Source organism: Gobio gobio (genome assembly GCF_949357685.1).
Source record: "Gobio gobio genome assembly, chromosome: 12".
In the NCBI taxonomy this organism is placed as follows: domain Eukaryota; kingdom Metazoa; phylum Chordata; class Actinopteri; order Cypriniformes; family Gobionidae; genus Gobio; species Gobio gobio.
This window is the reverse complement of record NC_137105.1, coordinates 21,008,434-21,031,236: the sequence shown is the minus strand read 5'-3', so window position 1 is coordinate 21,031,236 and position 22,803 is coordinate 21,008,434. Positions and strand designations below refer to the sequence as shown.

At 41.3% G+C, this 22,803-nt stretch overlaps 1 protein-coding gene across 1 annotated transcript in view; it reads right to left on the bottom strand.

Annotated features, from left to right (window-relative positions):
- Positions 1 to 22,496, bottom strand: part of rnf144ab (ring finger protein 144ab) — a 27,997-nt gene extending 5,501 nt beyond the window's left edge. The window contains exons 1-7 of the mRNA XM_079830801.1: positions 22,384 to 22,496; positions 22,209 to 22,277; positions 10,278 to 10,431; positions 9,647 to 9,751; positions 8,635 to 8,695; positions 2,595 to 2,805; positions 1,161 to 1,308 (exon numbers count right to left, since the gene is read on the bottom strand). Of these exons, the coding sequence (XP_079686927.1) occupies positions 1,161 to 1,308; positions 2,595 to 2,805; positions 8,635 to 8,695; positions 9,647 to 9,751; positions 10,278 to 10,412 (660 nt within the window). The 5' untranslated portion in view covers positions 10,413 to 10,431; positions 22,209 to 22,277; positions 22,384 to 22,496. The remainder of the gene's footprint in view (positions 1 to 1,160; positions 1,309 to 2,594; positions 2,806 to 8,634; positions 8,696 to 9,646; positions 9,752 to 10,277; positions 10,432 to 22,208; positions 22,278 to 22,383) is intronic.
- Positions 22,497 to 22,803: the final 307 nt, after the last annotated feature.

Sequence of the window (22,803 nt, the reverse complement as noted above, 5' to 3'; positions counted from 1 at the left end):
AGTAAAAATAACAAAGACAATTAAATCGGATTCATGTAGTCAGAATACGGTAAATTCTGTGAATTAATTATTTACAATCAATCATGTGACTGAAATCTGTTTTTTTAGGCTAGTTGTCATGTCTCTTTAAAGCAGAAAGAGACCTACATAAATTGGGAACATGCACTAATTTTTCATTATTAATATTTGTAACATTTTATAATTATTGCAAAGTCATCAAAACTGACTTGTGGCATCAAAACGAATTATGTTGTGACCAAAAATGTCGAAAATGAATTAAAAAAAGATTGTGCATGAAATTAACTAAAAATCACCACCAGGTGGCAGAAAGGGACGGTTAGCACCATTGCTCAGCAAGGCTGGGATTGTGACTTTCACTTGTAACTGAAGATAAAAATAACGAAATAAATTAAACCGGTAATTTAAGGTCCTTAAGAAGTTATTGACTGCTCCTTTATCACTGCTTTCTGAGACATTTTCCTGTGCCACTGGTGAATCTGAAAGTGAGACCCTCCAGAGAGTTTGAAAACCATCTGATTATTTAACAGTTTTTTGAGACATTTCAATGTATTTAGAAGTCATATGATTTTTTTATATTTTCTAATGCCTTATATCAAATCAAGTCAAGCCACTAATTTCTATAGCGCTTTACAGAATACAGAATGTGTCAAAGCAGCTTTACAGTAAAAACAGGAAAATAGCAGAACCAATTATGGAAACTCAACTATGGAGATTCTGCTGTAAAGCAGTTTTAAAAGACAATAGTGTCATAATTTAGCACAAGTTTAGTTATATGTAGTCACCTGCTTTTGCCATGGTTGCTCTTTTGGGTCTGCTGCTTTGTTGTCTAAATCGAGTATTACTTAGGGTAAGCCATTTAAAAGAAGAATAATAGCTTACCTCTCTTTGTTATGTACCATTGGCTGGACTGAAAATGTATATATGTATATATATACTGATTTACTCCTGATTAACACAAAAGCCTGTTCTTTATGTAAGTCTGATTTAATATATGGTATATAGTTACAAATAAATACACTATAATTGTTTTTATTATAAATAAATTTTATATTGCAAGACTAACCACAACCCCTCAACACCCCCCCCCCCCCCCCCCCCCCCCGATAATAATAATGTTACATGTCATATGTACAACTTACATCCAATGACTCCAGGCAGTACCAGCAGAAGGCATGCTTGCAGTTCTTACACATCATCTGGGCACAGCCTTCATCTCTCTCAATGTACACTTTACATTTAGGACAGCGTTTGATCGGAGCCTCGTCCTCCTGGCTCTTGATGTTGGAACTGAAGTGGGGAGATGAACATGGAACAGAACAGGTGTTGAGCGTCATGTTTTGTTTAGGGTCTGAGACACATATTCCTAATGTTATGAAGTCTGATGAAAAATAAAACCTAAACTTGCTAACATGCTTCAAATGTATATATAAACTCTACAGTTTTTGTGGTCTGTAAATAATAATAATAATAATAATGATTATTATTATTATTTTGAAAGAAGTCTCTTATGCTTACCAAGGCTGCATTTATTTGATCAAAATACAGTAAAAACAGTAATGGTGAAATATTACAATTTAAAGGAACTGTTTTTTTTATTATTTTGTTAAATTTTAAAATGTAATTTATTATTGTGACGGCAAAGCTGAATTTTCATCAGCAATTACTTCAGTCTTCAATGTCACATGATCCTTCAGAAATCATTTTAATATGCTGATTTGCTGTTAACATTTCTTATTCTAATCAATGTTGAAAACTTTTAAGTATTTAAGGATCTTTGAGTAGAAAGTTCTAAAGAACAGCATTTTTTGAAATATATGGTATTTTGTAACAATATAAATGTATTTACTGTCACTTTTGATGCATTTTAAATCATTTAAAAAAATAGTTTCTAATATGTGTTTTTGTTCAAATCAAACTGAATATAAACAGAAATGTTATTAAAATGAATACCAGTCATGTAAAACAAAGGGATACTAAATTATATGCATACTTGACTTTAAATAGGTCAGAGAAACTTAAAGCTACACTGTGTGATATTTTCCTCCATCTAGCGGTGAAAAGGTATATGACCATACAGTGAATATTAGTTTCTGTTCCTCTCAATTCCAATTTCGTTTTAACTCCTACGGTGGGCGATTTAGTCCAATATTAACATGGCTTCCAGTTCGACCTCGTCCACATTCGACACGGTGCCATCGAGTGTTAAAACGCGAAAGGCGAAGCTTGAATTTACGGGTATGTCCCTCTTTGGCTAATGTACTTTCAAGATGGAGGGGCAACATGGCGACCGGCATTCGAACCCCTCACCCGTATGTATTTTCAATGGCATATTATAAACTTACGAGAATACTTTATTACTTGAAAGAAGTAAATATACATTAATGAGCACATATATTTTTGAAAGAACTAAGTGTTTTTAGCTAAGAATAAACTAAAAAAGTTACACAGTGTAGCTTTAAAGTAAGGGGTAATTATTATTTGTACATAATGGTGTACACCCACAGAAACAATCTCTCTGTTGTGAATGCTACCCGATTTTATGCTGAGGGTTTAACGAATACTAGATCAAGTACCCGTTTTCTCCAGGCAGGAAGGTGGTAATTGGCAGGCTCTCCTGACATGCCTGGCCAGTGTGGCAGTCTGCCCTACAGGCAGAGCAGAAACGCAGACTACACTGAGGACATTCCACCGGCTGCGGCAACTGCACCTCTGCTTCAATCAGCTGGCACACCGCTTGGCATGAGGACGACGGGCACCAGGTCCGACAAGGATCCAGAAGCACCTCTGTAAGGAAAAAACAAACAGCATGTTTGAAATGATGACCCATTTGGTCTGACGATCTGTAACTACTTCAGACATCTACATTCCATGTTTGACCTGAGGAATCAAATTTTATTTTGATATAAAAGAAAACAATGAACAAACAATCTTAGTTTGTCGGATGTAAAAACCCAGTGAAAAGGAGACAACATTTATTCAAACTAAGCTGCAAAACCAGTCTGAATGAAACATTTAACAATGTCCTGATCACTTTATTTTGCACAATTCTTTGTAAAGGTATTATGAATGTGTCAAAATTTGATGCAGGTTTCGGAAAAAGGCTGATGTTGAAGACTGAGCATTTAAAAATACTATATTAGACATGATGGAAAACGTCTCAGGTTACGAATGTAACCATTGTTCCCTGAGAACAGGGAACGAGACGCTGCGTCAGCTTGACGCTACGGGGAACGCCTCCAGCGTGACTGGTGCCTGAAATCACAATGAAAAAACTTCAATCCTATTGACCGGCGACAGCCTATGATGTCATCAAGGTGCGACCAGGAAGTATATAAGGGCGCCTTGCCAGCATGACAGTATCTAATCGTCTGAAGGGACTGTTTTCGGCAGGCAGGCCCTGCGGCATGGCACAGCGACGCAGCGTCTCGTTCCCTGTTCTCAGGGAACAATGGTTACATTCGTAACCTGAGACGTTCCCTTTCGAAAGGGAACTCGCGCTGCGTCAGCTTGACGCTACGGGGAACGATATACCAACGCCGCCATGCCGACGGGAGTGCATGCCCACTGGCAGTGACAACTGTCAAGACAAGCAAATTCTACTGAGATGCCTGAACCACTCCCCTTCTGGTCACATTAGGCTGTCAGTGACAGCGCTCCCTACGGTCATAGCCCAAGCTATCGCCCAAGAAGGAACCTTCACACACATGAGGTCCTTCCCAGGCCCTGCTCGAAGGCCTGGAACCAGCCCATTCGACTTAGAAGGGGTTCCTTTAAGGGAACGTGGCAAGGGAACTACGAGGGAACCCTATGCCAGTCACTATTCGGGAGGTTCTCACCGAATGCCACCAGGGAGACCTGACCAGGTGACCCAGTCTGTTATGGGACACGTAATACGGTCAACCCTGTCTGTACAGTACAGAGCCTCTGGTACTCGCCTCCGAAGAGGCATCCCGCTAGGGTGCTGCAAAAAAGGCAGTGACATCCACTAGCCAGATCTCAGAGACGGGTTATCCCGGAGAGCAGCTCTCAGCGAAGTGCTATATAACCCTTGCTAGCGAGGGGAGTTTAGCCGCTCGATCCTCGGATCTACCAAGCACCTACTTTAAAACGTGCTTAGGAGGCCAGAGGCCTTACAGGCTGATTATGCCAGGGAGGCCCCAAGGGGCCTACAACCCTTAACCAGCGCCAAGCGGCCGTAAGCTCATAGTAGACCCTCATTCGAGAGGAGCTCATAAGCCTGCCTGGTAGGTAACCATGCAGTAGGCAAACTATGAAAGTCCCCTCCCGTGGGGACCGCATAGCAGCAGTAAGTTTCGTCGTGCTAGGGTAAGAACACCGCCTCCAGGTCTCGCGAACGGCCAGAGACCGGCGCCTGATAGCGGGTGACCACTAGCTGTCAGCGTAAAGCCAGTTGTGCGTTCCCGCCAGGGGAACTCGTTCCCCATGGAGGCCGAGAGGAGCCTCCACCTGGTAACCCTTGCCGACTGCTCGCGTGTCCAACAGCGGAGCTCGCCCTCAGGAAGGCCAAACGGGCCTGAAACCTGATCGCAGTCGTGCTAGCCCTCGAGGTAGCAGGGAAGATAGGGACTCGCATCATCAGGGAGGCCTAACGGGCCTACCACCTGCAACAATGCCGGGCATTTCTCCATCACAGCCCTCTGCTCAGTGACTGGACCTATCCAGAGACCACGAGACAGGAGCGTGCCCTCAGAGGAGGCCACGTGGGGCCTACTACTCCAAGCGAATCCCACAGGGAAGCCCCGTGCAGCTTTGCCTGATAGCATCCCGTGCTACGATCCGTTACCAAACCTGGGGACCGGGGAACGATTTCAGGGAGGCGCAATGCCTCCACCTGATAGCAGAGCGAGCCGCCCAAGCCAGAATGTGCTACTCATGGCACTTCATGGTCACCGCCGCAGCGGCTGCATTAGGGGAGGCCGGTTGAGGCCTACTACCTACTAGCACTCGTGCTAGCCATACAGCGCCTACTAGCAGCTTATACCAGCCATCGAGGGACTCAATGCCAGTCGTGCCCCCTCGGGGGAGACCAGGCAGCGCCTGCTGACCACAGCCGGCCCTCAGGGAGGCCAATCGGGCCTACCATCTGAGTAAAGGTAAACCAAACCGGGAGCCTACCCCTCAGGGCGGCCTTAAGAAGGCTGGCTGCTGCGCCTGGGCTGGCGGCAGCTGTCTGCTGCTGACAAAGCCTGGAAATCCAGTTCACACCTGGGAACTCATCCCCAAGGAGAGTAGCTGACGAGGTTACTGCTGACGTCGACACCAGTGGAGAAGAGCCTCCAGGGCCCACTCGTGGGCCACGGCGTCGAGACTTCCTTGCAGGGAGGCCGGTTGATGCCTACTACCTGTTCTGAAGTCCAACTGCCCAGACTGCCGAGGCTGGCTACTAACAACCAGCTGGCTCCTATGCCCACACCTGGGCTGGCTCCATCCCAGAGGCAGCTAGGGACAACTTGCATCGCCGTGTCCTAGGGCCCCTAGGACGGCGCAGTCTCTCGGGCAGCGCCTACAAACATGGACCTAATCACATTGCCAACAGCAGTGTACTCAGCGAAAGTGCTTAAACAAAGACCCTCTAAAGCGAGGGGAGTACAACTTACGTCACCTGCCTCGGGGCGGCTGTCTTACTTTCCATGCAGCGGCCAACCATAAGTGCGAGGGCGTCAGCCATTGGTAATGCTCGGGCCTCAGGGGAGCATCCGACCAGAACCTTCACAGAGGTTTATCCGATGTTCAGTTCAACCCGAGCCCTAAAGGAGGTGGAGCAGAGACATAGAGCAAGGGTGAAACAATACCTTTTCTTTTAGAAAATATAGAACCCACCGGCCGAACATCCTCCAGGAAGAGGCCGGGGGCCGCCAAAAGATGGCGGCCACCAAGCTCTGAAAGGCAGAAACGGCAGATAAAGTCTGATCGCAAAACCAGCGAAAGACGCTTCACTCCGCCCCACGACCACTGGCAAAGTCGCTGTCTGCTGCAACACCCCGACTGCGTTACTCGTAACCCCAGAACGCAGAGAAGGGGGCGGGCCTTGGCCGGACGACTCTGTAACAAGAGGAGGCTGAAACAAGGATGCATAAACCACGCCATGTTCTCATATCAAAGGACAGGCCAGGGGCGAACAACCTTCATTAAAAGGGAACGCCCCCATCCTTGACAAAGCCTAGGCCAAGTGGTGCGGCATACCGCACTAGATCTACTCAGGGCTCGGGAAAGAAATATTATTACCTCTAATATAACACACTGAGGCCCCGAAACCCCTTTTCCCAAAGCCCCGCAGAGCTGGGCGCAGATCTTACTACAGCTCGCGCATTAGCGCGTACCCGGTCTTCAGCTACTTCCCACTTTTACGCTAGGAAAACACAGCTAGCCCTCTACACTACAAGCCCTTGGGCAAGAGCGCAAATTAAACACCCACATAGTGGGAAAAATAACACGGAGAGGCAGCAAGACTCTACTAGCAAAAGTGAGGCATTCACAGACAACCACATAATGTTGCAAAGAAGATCGTTCTTAGCTTACTCACGGGGAGCTGCAGGCCCTGCGAAATCCCTCGATGATCCAAAATTTCCCCAAGCAACCCCTCAGGGGAGTGACGGTCAAAAAGTCCTGAAAAACATAGTTTTGAAAATGTTTCGCCCTCATAGAGGGGGACTTACCAATCGCTCCTCGCGGTGCTTCAACACAGCCATCGAGCTAGTATCCGCCCGCCATCCTGAGGGGGGCGCTTTCACCAAACTAGCCAGGCGAGCCGGCAGAATCTTACATTTTCTGCTCATCATAGGCCACCGGCCTGATGTAAAAGCGCCCGGGGGAAAACCAGAGGAAGGGAAAAAAGGCAGCGTTCATCTCCGCGCTCCTCGGGGGGTGGAGTCTGCTGCCTGCGCTGGTTCCGGTTACCAGCCCCGGCTTCCTTCCTCTTCCTGTCGCGGGTGTCCCGCCTCCCCTGCGCCCCCAGTCCTCCGCGGCGGGGCGCACGAGAGGCGACGCTGGCTCGCTATTCCCGTCTCCAGCCCTCAGACTGGGACGGGCCGGGGACACCCGACTGCCTGGGCACGGTCCCGGACCTCAGCGGAATGCATGTCCTGAATGCCGCCGAGCGCGCCTTCGCCTCTCCGAACTTTCCCACCACCGCCTCTACGGAGGTGCCGAAAAGTTCAGATGGCGAAACCGGGGCATCAGGGAGAAAGGATTTTTTCCTTCTCCCTGATGTCCAAACGGTTTAACCACAGATGTCTCTCCGTGGCCACCCTCGCCGCATCGGCGCTATTTGTACGGTGGCCCGGAGAGCGAAAACCGCGGTCCGGCGCGACTCGACTACCGCCTCAGGGGGTCCCTCCCCCCTGATCGAGGTCCCTCAGCAGGTCCGCCTGCAACACAGCTGTGGTGTGCAAAGCCGCTGCAGCGCGACCCACTGACATGTACGCCCTGCCATTCAGGCATTTAGACCGGCAGGGTGGGAGCCACAGTGTCGCCGGCCGCCCAGAGGCGAGATAAACATAACATCTCGTCCACGGGCGGCATCGACATATACCCAGCCAGGCAGTCCCTCGACATCAGCGACATCTAGCTCGCCGATGTCGACAGATGCGGGGCTGAGTATGGTTTCTTCCATTCCCTCGAGATCTGTTGATGGAGATCTGGAAAGAATGGAAGACTCCCAGGAGTTGGGAGGTCATGGGCGGAGAGAAACCGATCGTCCGAACTGTTTGGACGCTCAGCCTTTCTCCTCACACGCCGCAAGGCAGCTGCAGTCTACCCGCAGCGCGTTCCATGACTTCCAGCAACTCCCCGTACATGGGACAGGATGGTTTGAAAAGCTTCAGCATCTTTAACTGACTCACCCATCCTCTGCTCGAGCCTCTCGCGATCTGGATCGTCCTCAAGAACCATAACTGTCTCCAAGCGACGAGCCAGATCCATCTGGGAAGCGCATTTCAGACGCCGCTCAGCCTCAGCTTGAGCGTGGTCTTTCCCAGATGCTGAAACCTCTCCCCTCGAGAAGAGGTCCCACCGAGAGCGGAGCGTTTCCAGAGGACAACGCTCACAAATACTTTCACAAGAGGTTCGCAAACCTCTCATGCATGCTCTTCTCCCAGACAGTAAACGCAAAGTGTGTGTGTATCCAAAGCGCAAGATACACATTCAAAACACACCTGCAGAAGTGGCGTTCTCAGCACACTTCATTGTTATCCTTCTTGTAGACGTTTCACGTGAAGACAGGCAAAACAGTCCCTGAAGACGAAGAGATACTGTCATGCTGGCAAGGCGCCCTTATATACTTCCTGGTCGCACCTTGATGACATCATAGGCTGTCGCCGGTCAATAGGATTGAAGTTTTTTCATTGTGATTTCAGGCACCAGTCACGCTGGAGGCGTTCCCCGTAGCGTCAAGCTGACGCAGCGCGAGTTCCCTTTCGAAAGGGAACACACCCGTTCTTAGAGGAACAAAGCGGTATTAACTTAAAATACAATCCATTTCTTATAGACACAGCAGCAAAAAACAGACCATTTAAGTAGAGGAGTTAAAGAGATTATTAAAAACGGGTGTACAAAGTGAAAGTACTTAGCACCATGCACATATGCATCTCTCACCTCGCTCAAACTGGAGTCTCTTATACCGTTGCATGACCTCTGCAGCCACCATACACTCAATCTACAGCAAAGAAACAGAGTATATAAGCAAGACCGGAGCAAATGACAGAGGAAGAGAGTCTTAATACTTTAAAACTTGAATAGTATAAAAAATGAAATATTTTAAAGGGGTCATGAATTGAGAAATCAACTTTCCCTTGAGCTTTTGATATATAAAAGGTCATGGTTATATAAGAATATCCTGTAAATTTCGTAACTGAAAACTTCCTTGTTAGTCAAAGAAAAGCGCTTATTGACAGCTGGCTCAGCAAATGATCGATCTGCGAATGTGCTTACCTGCGACGTCAGAGTGCAGTGAAATGCCGCCTTAACCAAAGAATACGAACGCCTAATTCTGTAGCCCCACCCACCAACTCGCGCATGACATGTTATAAATAAATACATGGAGCTAAACCTGGATTTGCAGACAGGATAAGATAAAAAAAACTATGCTTTGCCTTCTATATTGGATCTGACAGGAATGATGCAACACACTTATGTGAGTAAAACATTTTTATTTTATTTGTGATAGTATTGCATTGTTATAGATCGTCTGATATTCGTGGTTATATCCACCGATCGGGCGGGCCAAGTAATAAAAAATAACATTCCAATTAATTGCGGGTGGATGAGAGATAAAGAAAAACGTGTTTGTTTGATAAAGACATATTGCGAGCCCTGTGGGTGAATCCGATTGCCTTTTTTCCACACATTTTTAAAACAATTGTGTAGTGACGGGGAGCCGAAGCTCATTATAATATGCAAAACTGTTATCCAATCATAGCAGTGGGCGTTTACTTCCAAGTCTTCAATGCGGCATGCCCATAAAAAGCAAGCATTCCAGGAGAGAAAATAGCCTATTACTTAATCATTATGATGTTTTTGAATGTAAAAACCATGTGAAAAATGTGTCATAAGTTGACCTCAGACAAAATTTAAAAAGCCAGTTCATGACCCCTTTAAGTGAGCTTACCTCATTTTCCAGCAAATGTCCCTGTTTTGGGCAGGCAGAGTCTGGACAGCTAATAGCCGGTTCGAGGCCCTCTTTAATGAGCAGTTCAACATATTGCTTCAAACACTGTAAGAGACAGATTTCCTATTTTCATCTTTGAAAAATATAATGAGAAAACTGCTGCCTGTGGTTATGTTTCCACCCACAAACGCTCTGTTCATTGTAGTCAAGCCAACATCAGACCATCACAGCATTCTGCTGAGACAACATTCAAGAGCTGCTTGTAGAGAACAGGCCAATTTGGACCATATCACGACTCAAGAATCTTTATTAGCATGGCAATTTATTTATTTATTTTTTATTGCCATATCTATTAGCATGGCAAAAACAACTGTAAAAGCACTAGTAACAGTAGATGTACACACATACTATGTATACACACAATATATATTAAACATCTATCTATCCATCCATCTATGGAATAATAGGAATCAGACAGGTCATAAGAATCAGGGGCATATGAGCCACCAGCTTAATGCAGTTACATTACTGCTGTATTCTCACATTAGACTGTATTACAATTTGTTTTGTAAGACTAGTTGGCACATTGCTGAAAAAACACACAGGAGTGGCCACTGAAGACAGTCCTTACCAGACTGCAAAATATGCACTGGCACTGGGAGACAGTGGTCATCTGTTCTAGGGGAAACTCTCCCAGGCACAGTTTACAGGACAGAAGTGGCGCCAGGTCCACGTCCCAGCTGGGTTCGTAGCGAGAGCTGCTCATGGTACGCGGATCTGGGACACTAAAAGACAGAGAAAAAGCGTATTCTTAAAAACAGCTAAAGCAGTCAATAAACAGCATCATATTTTATCTAAAAAAAAAAAACATTACAAAAACCAAACAAACATTACAAATTATAATTCTGTCATGACAACTCTCGGGAGATTGGTATGGTAATAGAGATTGGCATGATAATGGATATGGCAATGTTCATGGATTTGGTCTTGGCGGAATAGATCTGCTACGGCTGCAGAGCAAGCAGTACCAAGACTTGCTACTGCCAATACATTCACAGACATTGCTGTGAGCAAGACAGACATGCTGCTGCTGCACGTGTAACATACATAAAATAACCCTGTAGCAGATCTATACAGGTGGAGCTGGGGAAGGTGAAGGGTTTCTGAATGCGCACAGCAGACTGTTAACAGCAACACTACTTGTATTTGTTTGAATGTTGAGCTGATGCAACAGCAACCAATCAGCTGTGCCATGTAGATAATGATGTGATGGCTACCGAATGAGTTAAAGACCTATTAAGCCTGCTCCATCTAGAGTTTCATGCCAGAACTAGGTAATTAACAACAGAATTTCAACCAGTTTTTTAGTATAACTAGTATAATATGATTGTAATATTATTTATATACTATTATAGTATTTATTATTATATTGAATTCGTTTTTATATGTATTTTTTTATTTTAGCATTACTAATTTGATGTATTTTATCATATATATATATATATATATATTTTTTTTTATCTTACTTTTATTATTTCTGTTTAATATATATATATTTTTTTAGGGCCAGATTTACTAAACAGGGAAAATTAGCATGAGAGCGCAATTCCATAAAAGCACCGATGGGAGTGAACAGTTTATTATAGCAAATTAAAGAAAATGGACGCAGCTGAATCATTTCCATAATGACCAATGCAATCTACCATGCAATCTAGTTAACGTCTGGTTGAAGATGTGCTTTTTTGGGGCGGTAAATAATGGCGCAAACGCCAGTTAATTTACAAGCGCAAACCTTTGTTAATCACCTTGCGGTATTCATTTAAATACTCTCCTCCCATAAATTTAGCGCCTGAAAGGGAAACTCCTACAAATGTATATGCAATAAGGTCAGCCGCAAAAATAACCGTGTCCACGCCTTTTCAGCGCTAATTTATCACTGCATGTCTTTAGTAAATCCTGACAGTAGTTTTTTAACGCCAAAAGAGGGTTTGCGCTGGCACAAGCTGTTAGTAAATCTTGCCCTTAGTTTCATGAAAACTTACTACAGTTAGTTTCTAAGGCAAGATCCTTTTCAGTTAAGTTTAAGTTTTTCCATTTAACATTTACAGTTTATTTTAGCCTTTATTTTACTTACCAAAAACAATTAAAATAGTTTTAATTAACAATAACACAGATCACAACTTTACAAAGTATAGAATGAAATCTATATTTATATATATTTATATATATATATATATATATTAGCAGTGCTTTTAAAGATTAACTGGTAATTTAAATCAATTCATTAAAAATTCTAATATAGGCCAAAAGCTGATATGGTACTTACTCAGATTATGTTTTCCCATATAAAAGATAAGATTTTAACCTTAATAAAATAAAAGACACTTTACCTTTAACTAGGAACATGGATACAAAGATTTAGGGGATCTCATTACTTATCGATTAAAATGCTTGGTCTGCCACGTAAGATTCTGCTGTTTGCTGAGAGCTTGTCCAATCAGTCAATGGCAAGTATGTCAATATCCCACAGTACTGCTGCCAGGCAACCCAAAGAAAACTAATGACTGTCTCTACTAGAGAGCCCTACAGAACAGACTCCCTCAGAGAGTACGAGCAACACAGCGCAGCCTGTTAAAAACAAACAGACCTCTGCATAACACACACATACTTTATAGGTTACTGTATGTGTAAACTTTCAATCGCTCCTTCACAATATGGCACAACAAAACTTTTTGCATCTGAACCAACTAAAAAGTAACGTGGTTCACAATACCACCTCACTGAGCACCACACACCCTCATGAGCTGAAATAATGAATTGAGGAACATTCAGATATACTAGTTAGTGCGCTTCTCCACAGCAGATATTTGTGTAGGTGGAGACAGATGGAGACTCATGTGCTTGCGTCTGCAGTACCACATTGTGTTAGTGGTGGGAAAAGTCGACAGCCCAAACAACAAAGGGCTCTCAGCAGGCTGTGCATCTCTCCGTTTGAGCCTCTCACCTCCGTCAGCACACCCACACAGCCTTCACCAGACACAGTAACTCTCAGTCATATCATATGTAAATCTGTGAGATTATTCAGTCTTTTATGATCATTGCTTTTCAGTTTGTGTGAAACACCTGCTGTGAGATCTTGGGCAGAAGTCAAGGCAGACTGAGAGACACAAACAGTTTATGTCAGACTGACTGTATGATGTACATCTTTTGACAACAATGACAGGCCCATAAATCACTGCACTTTATGACATCCTCAAATTGAAATGGTTCTGTACAAATGTAAAAAAAATTAAATGTTGTGGAGTGTCCGGACTGGAGTCTATCATGAACTGCTCTTCCTTTAGTGGGAAGGATAATAATGTTGATAATATAAAGGGAATGAAATATCTCTCTTTCTTTGACAAACACATCAAACATCACCAGTTGTTTGTGCACATATTGGTTCTTCATCATTTTTGACTCATCACAGCTGCAATAAAACTTTCGTTGGTGTGAAGTGATAACAGACTGCAGAGTTTGCCCTACTACGAAATAAATCTTTGACGATTACCAAAATTAGTCTCAAACATTAATGGCGACAATCAAACTATTATATAATAAGTTTTTCCAATGGCCAGACTAGTTTCAATCCCTCTTCTCCAGCAACCAGTCACTCACATGAAACAGTTCAAACAGTTTTAGTTTGCAATGCCCACTTTCTACAATCCAAACAATTCAATTTTTTTTTTAATTCTTCTATTCTTCTAATTTGATGAATCGCGGATATACATCATAATAACGAAGAAGGGTCAGTCAGAATTTCCTGTTCCCACGATTCCCACCCAATATCAAGTGCCACAATGAGTCAGTATCGTATAAAAATGTTTCATTTTGTTTGTATGACCAATGGTAAACAAGGTTTTTTTAAAAGGTCATTTTTGCAATTGATGCAAGTGGTGCAGAAACAGCTCGCTTCAGCTTTAATGTCTGTGAACTATAAAAACAATAGGCCTCTGAGAAAGCACTTACCATAGTTCTACCCAATCAAAACAGAGACTCAAGTACAAACGACTAGAACAGGGTAACTTTAAAAAAGAACAAATTACTAGAAACAAAGATGTCCACCGCACCCAGAGGCCAGAGTGTTTCCAAAATCAATAGGGAAATCCCAGGCATGAAAGAAGGCCTATAAACCTCCATTGTTCATTCATCTAGTAGACAACAACTAACCACATCATGAGCTCTTCCTCCATGAAAAAATAGGTCAGGAAGGGAAATAACCTATAAAGTTGGGTCACGTACATCAGTTTGGCACAATGAATCCCTCAAAGGGTCCAAGATGAAGATGGAGAGTGTCCAAAAGGACTTCTCTACACTGATGGAGGTCAATAGCCTAAAGTAGCTCTTAAAGGGATAGTTCACCCAAAAATGAAAATTAGCCCATGATTTACGCTCAAGTCATCCTAGGATGGTGTATATGACATTCTTCCTATGTCATACGCTGGAATTCCAGTCTCTTGTGAACGTGCAAACGACAGTTAGCAGAAGTTAGAGATTACAGTTTGTAAATTGTTAAATAATGGATACATTCCATACACAAACGCATAGCTTTGCTTCAGAAGGCCTTTATTATCCCCCCGGAGCCATGTGGAGCACTTTTATGATAGATGCACTTTTATGGACTTCAAAACAGAAACAGCCATTCACTGCCATTATAAAGCTTGGAAGAGCCAGGACATTTTTTAATATAACTCTGATTGTATTTGACTGAAAGAAGAATGTCATTTACACCTAGGATGATTTGAGGGTTAGTAAATCATGGGCTAATTTTCATTTTTGGGTGAACTATCCCTTTAAGCAAATTTTCTTGTTGCGAATGCACATTTAAAATAACATTTATAAAGGAACTTGTTTTGCAAAAAGCGTTGGGGCCAAGATAACTTTCATGTGAGCTTGTAGCACAAGAATGAGTAAAATTACATAACTGATAAAGGTCTTACGTAAGATCTATTTTAATCCATCTAGGTTAAAGCCAAATTAAGCTGTTCTCTCCATTGTTGCTCCAACTGCTGTCTCTTATGAGCGGTTTAGAAACAGTTTAAAACACATTTTCTTCCAAAAACAAAGACAATATAAAGAAAGTATCAGTATTCAAAAGCACATCTTTACACTAACTCACTGTACCTCTTCATATCTGCTTCTGCATCAAACTTAAACTTACAAACCATTTACAGCAGCACTTCAAGTCTAAATGTGCTCAGAACACATTAGGGCTGCACAATATATCGAAATATCGCAAATGTTCATATCACGATATGCATATCGCAACGGCACACAATATCTGAAGGATTTTAATAGGCTACTTCAACATTGTGAAAAGTGTACATTTTAGGTTGACGCATAGTAGAGAATAGACAGAGAATAGACTGTTAATTATGTGACTTGCTTGACGTAAAAAAAAAAAAAGAGGTATTAAACGCAATAACTTGCGGAAAACAACTCCTTGCAGTCATACGCTGTGCTGACTGACCGAAACTCTGAAAGCGTGTGATCCCTTCAGTTCCGTTTCGTGTCTTGTTACACACTTGAACTGTCAAATACACACATGGTTATGTCAAAATGGCTGTCTTGACGAGTATTCTTGTAAACACAGTCGGTTATGCTTTAAGTGAACGATATCAGTTGGGGAAAGAAACCGAATGCGTGTCAATAGGATCCGTGCATTAGGTCTTAAAGTGACAGTCTGCTAATACAGTAAACCTTCTAAACAGTAAACCTGCCGCTGTCTGTCAAACAACAAAAGAAAAAGAGAAAATCACTCAGTGCTCTTGGCTGAATAACCTTTGTAGCTTTTTTATGTATCAGTGCATATTTCATTCATGTGAAGACTACTGTTTTTATTTTTAATAACAAAGATCAAATTAAAATAACAAAAATAATCGTCCACCCCTAGTTTTGTGACATACATTTTTGCTAAAACACTGCTGGTCACTTTCAGAAGTTGTAGCGATGCTTTCTTTTCCCAGAAAGAATGTGAAACACAAATGGTATTATTCTCAGTTTTTAAATATTTTTAAAAATATATAATTTAAATAGATTGTACACACTTAAAGCAATACCGTATCGCATATGGAATATCGCATTATATAACAAGGTATTGCGTATCGCATTTTACTTCAGCATGTGAATACATATGCATATAACTGTGCTAGTCAGTTGCTAAGTGATGTTGCTAAGTGAAAAACAGAGAAAAACTTTAATGAGAAGGAACCTGGTTGTTATTTTCTCCCTCCATACTACAGCATGACTTCAAAAGACTTGATATAGTCATATACTGTAGGTCATTTATACAGTGTGTTTTTTTGTTGCCTTTTTTGGGGGCCATTTTGACAGCACCGGCCTTTTTTGTTTTTAGACTACCATTATGAATACATTAACATTTTTGGTGAACTACATCTTTGTTAATATATACAACAACAAACAGTCATTCTATCCTAAAACAATGATCAATGATCAATGATGGGAAAAAAGTTCTGCAAAAACAGTGTGGCCATGTGGGAAAATCCAATGCTAAGGACTCCTTCAGAAAAAATAGGAATGGACAACAATGAAACCAAATTCTGCAAATATAGCAATATTTAGAACAGTTTGGTTTTAAATAATCTCTGCAAGGCAGTGTGCAGGTCTGAGGGAGCTGAGAGTGTTCCTGGCAAGCACAGGATGGGAGCTCTGCCCAAGGAAACAGCAACACTTCCTGTTTTTGCCATACGCATGCCAGCATGCATGGCTATAAAGCACAGACCTATGCTCTGCAAGACTGAGACCTGCTGGTGTAACATAATACACACACATAAAAAGTTTTGGTTTTTATGCCAAAAAGATTTTCTACACCATAAGCATAATTACCCATTTTATTGTTCAGTAATTATCTAAATAATATTTTTTCTTGTTCATCTGCATCATGTACACGTACAGATACAAAAGTTTAGATGGCTTCACTCAAAGATTAAGGAAAATCATTCCTCATGATATGATTCCTTGACTATTAACACTACCTAATAGGTAAGGAAAAGTTATGGTTATTTTAAAACACAAAATGTGCAGACACCAACAGCTATGCCTAATTTATTCATATTTAGGCTTCTACCACAATATAATTAATAATCATTTAATGAAAAGTTTTAAGTAACAACTAATAAGATCATGTGAGATATTGTCTCGCAAACAAGGATTTGAGATCATTACTAAGTGTTTAATTGAGTGACACATCACAATGCGCACCAGAATGCATTGGGGAAAGCTCAAGAGATGAATGTCTAGAGGGCTTGTTCCATTTCAGTGTGTAGACAACATGATCTAAAGAGGATTTAACAGATTACTTGAATGACTGGGATCAAAGGATTTGTAGCGGTTAAAATGCACACCCATCATCCCTCAGTCAAATGTCTGAGGAATACAGAGAAATATGTAGGAGAGTTGTCTGTGTACTCTCTGTTCTCATAAGCATTTACGAGGTTTGAGAAATCAATACTTGATGTGTATCCAAAGGTTCTGAAAGTAGGCCGCTTTTTAAATTTTTGGTGAATTTGTAATCTCTGTTTTGAAGTCACTGGCCTGTGGCCTCATTAGCACTGAGATTAACCTACTTCGTTTTTGGATTCCTTCTACTGATCTGTTCAGCTCAGATCCACTGACATTCATTGTTCTTTTGATGTCGGGAGTCGTTATTAAAGTTTATCAGCATGACCTCACGGTGAACCCATGATACTAAATACACAGATCAAGCATAACAATCTAATATTGTGTTGCTCCCCCTTTTGCTGCCAAAACAGCCCTGACCCATCGAGGCATGGACTCTACAAGACCCCTGAAGGTGGGCTGTGGAATCTGGAAACAAGATGTTAGCAGCAGATCCTTTAAGTCCAGTGAGTTGCAAGGTGGGGCCTCCATGGATCAGACTTGTTTGTTCAGCACATCCCACAGATGCTCGATTGGATTGAGATCTGGGGAATTTGGAGGCCAAGTCAACACCTCAAACTTGTTGTTGTGCTCCTCAAACCATTCCTGAACCATTTTTGCTTTGTGGCAGGGCACAATATCCTGCTTAAATATCGGTTCCATGAAAGGGTGTACATGGTCTGCAACAATGCTTAGGTAGGAAGTACGTGTAAAAGTAACATCCACATGGATGGCAGGACACAGGGTTTCCCAGCAGAACATTGAGTGACCAATGCCTCATACTGCCTCCACCGGCTTGCCTTCTTCCCATAGTGCATCCTGGTGCCATGTGTTCCCCAGGTAAGTGACGCACAAGTAAGTTTTGCTCAAATCCTTACACTTGCATATTTTTCCTCCTTATAACACATGAACTTTGAGGACAAAATTTTCACTTGCTGCCTAATATAGGCCAAACACTAACAGGTACCGTGATTGAGAGATAATCAGTGTTATTCCCTTAACCTATCATAGTCATAATGTTATGCCTGATCGGTGTACGTAGGAACAGTACAACAGAGAACCAAAAACATTTGAATGTGTTGTTAAATTACTGAAATATTGTCTTAAAAATCTCAGGGGCACATTTTCAAAGAAGGTTTGGGAAACCCTGATCTAGGCCATGAGATCAAACACAGAAGTCCAATCTGGATGATTTGCAGAAAATATTTAAAATTAAATGATGCTAAATAAAACACTAGTACATTTTTCATATCTGTACGATATATTGATAATATTCTACTTTTAGCTACGGAAGGATGGATAAAAACATGTTGCAAGTGACAGCTCACATCTTTAAGCGGCGGAACCTCCTTAAATAACAACCACTGTGAAAAATGCGCATTTTTCATCTGAATCTGGATTGGAGTGACAAGGGTTCCAGTTCATTTTTACCTGCATTTTGTTCTAGTCACTCATGACAACAGGCACATTTACACAACAAATTATTATTACCCTTATAAGTGAATTTCTCAACCACTGACTGAATAAGGCTAATAAATAAGATACATTCATGCTGATTTGATCCTCCAGTCAGATTTTGACTTAAGCCCTATTTGGACGGTAATTGTTTCTCGTGGGGTCATAAGGTATCATCATTGACAGGGGCTAGTCTGTGATTTTATAGCCGTCCAAATCTAGAATGTCAGTGTTTTTCTCCCACCACCCACGTAAAAATCCCTAGCGGAATTACCTACTGTTTTTGACAGACACCAAGGTTGTGTGGTAATTTAATTGCCGTCTGAATCCACATCTCTACATTTTCAAGAATAGATTACTTAAAAATTCACTGTTTATATCCTTTTTGACCACTGCAGAGCACCGTACAGTTGCACTTCGCTAATTTGGATGCCTTTATTACTGAAATGCTGGTATTTACAAGAGCAATATATTTCATCACCGCTCAAAAAATAAAAAGAAGAAAAGCACGTAAACATTTTAATGGGCCGTTATTATGGCAGCAATTATATATATATTAAAATAACCTCAGCATTATGTTTACCTCATGTAAATAAGAGGCTGTATTAACTTATTTACGCTCATTTCCATGTGGAATAAAATTACATTCTTTATTTTGAGATAAAATACGCATAATGTGCGCCTATATACCTTCCTACTTTTAAACAGATTTAAACAATTCAATAATAATTAATTAGTATATTATTTTCCTATTATTAAATTAAATATGCATTTATTCTTATTATACCAAGCATATGACATTTTATTTACAGCATACAATCATGTTATTGACCACGTGAGCGGTGCGTTCCCAGATGCGCAGGATAACAAAACTCGCTCTTCCACCGTGACTAAATCACCATCCGAATGCACGAGTTTTAGCACTGAGGTGGCACACAAATTTATTTTTACAGACGTCCACGTGAGAAACAATTACCGTCCGAATAGGGCTTAAGAAGGAAGTCTGTGATTTAAATTAGCCATTAGGGGCATAATAATATATTGTGTCACAATATATCGCAATACAAAAATGCAACAATATGTATCATGGTTCGTGATCATTTGTATTGTGTATAGTTCACCCAAAAAGAAAATTACTCTGTGAGAAAGAATTCAAGTTTACAGCGTTTTAGTGTCAGTACACAGTAAAAATATATTTAAAAAGTAAGTTACCTGGTTGCCTTAAAATTTTGAGTTCATTGAAATTAAAACATTTAACATTTGAGAATCGACATCACCCTTTATTCAAATATTATTAAAAGATGTTGTAAGCATATTGCGTAATTGTGTTTTATTTGTAATAATGCAGTGAAACATGCCAAATTGTGCTATTTTCATGATTTATCACAAAAAAAAAGATTTATGTGGTTCAGATACAATAATATTTTGAGTTTCTATTTATTAAACCAACTCCCTTTTAATTTCAATGAACTCAAAATTAAGGCAACCAGGTTACTTACTTTTTTAAGTTAAACCAACACTATATTTTTTACAGTGTCCTACATTAAACTACTATATATAATGTTGAATATAATGTTGAGTCCAAGCCTATTCTTTTCCATCCCCAATGTAATACCAAATTTAGGACTTTAATCAACAATACATTTTTTGTTAACCTTTTACCGTATGTCTTGGAGTATCACAATAATATTGTATTGTGAGTTCAGTATCGTGATATGTATCAAATCGTGACATGATGATGAGGGTATCAATTCATCATTACACCCCTATTAGTCATACATTTAAAAAGTTATCTTATGCCTAAGGTACAAGACAATATAATATATAAGGTGACGCTTAGTCCAGTCCGGCCCTTAAATACCGTAAAATGATCCTCACAGCCCTGTAGGCTGATATTATGCTCCACCAGACATAAATACACCACATATTTTGTAAAGCTGGTGATCAGCATGCAGTGAGTCACCACAGCCTCTTGTCCTCACTAGACTGAAAAGATGCAAAACATTTCTCACCAAAAAAATCAAAAAGACACATTAATAGGCTCATTTACTGTGGCCTCAATAACAATTCGTCTACCTGTGCTGAGACACATAACCTTGACGTAATATTTAAAGTGTTTGTGAGTGTATAGCGCAGGAAGACTAAAAAAGCTGGCAGGCACAGTTTGTTCCGGACATGGGAAGTCCCTGTGCATTTCATGAAAGGGACATTCAGAGCTGACCAGCTGTACTACAGCAGACACTAATGCCCCTCTTTCATGCTCAGCCCACTTCTGTAACGTCACACTAAATTAATTTCCCCTCTTGTTATCTTTATGTCTGATCATCCCAATTTAGGTTAAAACCATCAACATTTACACCACCAAACCAAATGCACAAATGAATTATGTGAATAAAAGCCAAAATTGTATAAGCCAATCCTACAGATTGTAAAAAGAAATCGTGTCTCTTCCGGAAATTTTGGACTAAACACCTCAATTCATTAGGATTAGTTTTACGATCTCTTCCGAACTTTTTGAAGTCAAAGTTTCAGTTGCGTAGCTGTCAACTGAAGGAAAGAAAGCTCTCAGATTTCATCAAAAAGATCTCAATTTGTGTTTCGAAGATGAACGACAGTCTTACAGTTTTGGGACAACACGAGGGTGAGTAAATGATGACAGAAGTTTCATTTTTGGGTGAACTAACCCTTTAAATCAAGCATGATTTGGGTCACCCCCAGACTGGCCACAGCACAAACAAATGCCAAGGCTGTGGGTACTAGTCGAGTCAAACTAAGCTGAGAGGCTTTGCAGGAGTTTATGCATGAATAGGGCACATGTCCAGCTTGGCCACTCTTCTACAGTCAACTGATTTGTCAAACTTATAAAATCAGGAAAAAAGAAAAGAAAAGCTGGATGTGAACCACACTTATGGCAACAGTCAGGATTAGAATTAAGTTCCTACCTGGAAATAAATACAAATATAACTAAAACTGAAATAAAATTTAATTTAATGTTAAAAAAAGCACATATAAATATTATATAAATTACAATGAAAAGTTGGTTTGTTAAAAAAAATATTTTTTCTCATTGATCAAACAGATTTCCTTATGCACTAAACACCCTGCCTGCATAAACAACAAACGTGGGAAGCACATTCATCCATCCAATGAATCAACAGTAGACTGTCAGCATTATATAACATACTATTAAGAACAACAACTCCCACAAACATTGTTAAAGGTCATGTTTTGACTGAGCAATGTCCTGGGAAAGGGGGGCACATGATCTCATCTGTTTTCGGAGTAGTCTAGCCTGAGTAAACAATACTTGGTTATACTAAAAGTATATTTCTAAAGTGAATTAAACCCATCCATTTAGACGTCACTATTATCATTAAAGCCACTGGTGGTTATTGGGAAAGCCCTGTAGGGAAGCCTGTTGTTTTATGACCAGCTCCTTAAATGACACGTATATATAATGGAGTTCCCCTGGATTATGTGAAATCGGATCAGCCTGACAGCATGCTGAGATTTCCCAAAACGCCTGTGTTGCCTACTCATAAAATATCTACAGCATGTTACGTGTTGCAACGTCAACAACAGCTACATTTTGAAATGCAACATGCAACCAAAAACAAATCACTGCAGTCACATCAGAAGGATTTAAATCACCTCAACATGCATTTCTTACCTTAGTATGAATCTATCAGTTGTCAGTCCGTTATAGGAATAACATCAGCTCCATGAGCGCAATGCCTTCCTATACGTCCGCATTTGTCGCAGATAAATGAAGAAATAATGGCTTAGATAATCATATCACAGAAAGAGAATAATTTTTCAGAGAAGCGGTTTATGTCCTTATTTACATCAGCTGGTCGGGCTGGTCTCCGCGGCTCTCTGGAGAGGCGCCATTTGACTGCGCCTGGAGGCGCGAGGCTTCTGAGACGCGACCGATGATCAGCGCTCACGGGCGCCCTCTGCTGACGTGACGCGAATGGTGATGTAGGGCGGACATGCGTAAAGTGCCATCTGCTGGTTTTAAAGAGCATTATCGTGCAAAGGCTGTCCTAATTTGACCTGTGCATGACACATTATAACAGCACCAAAATTCTGAATTCAGGCAGTAAATGTAAGTTAAAGTTAGTTCAATTTATTTTTTTTATTTTGTAAAATATCTGTCTACTTAAGGTTTTGATTGGAGTTTGACCCGGGTCACATGGAAATTCGCTTTGACAGAATATATCAAAAGTATGGGACAAAATCCTTTTGTGTTAGAATAAAGCAAC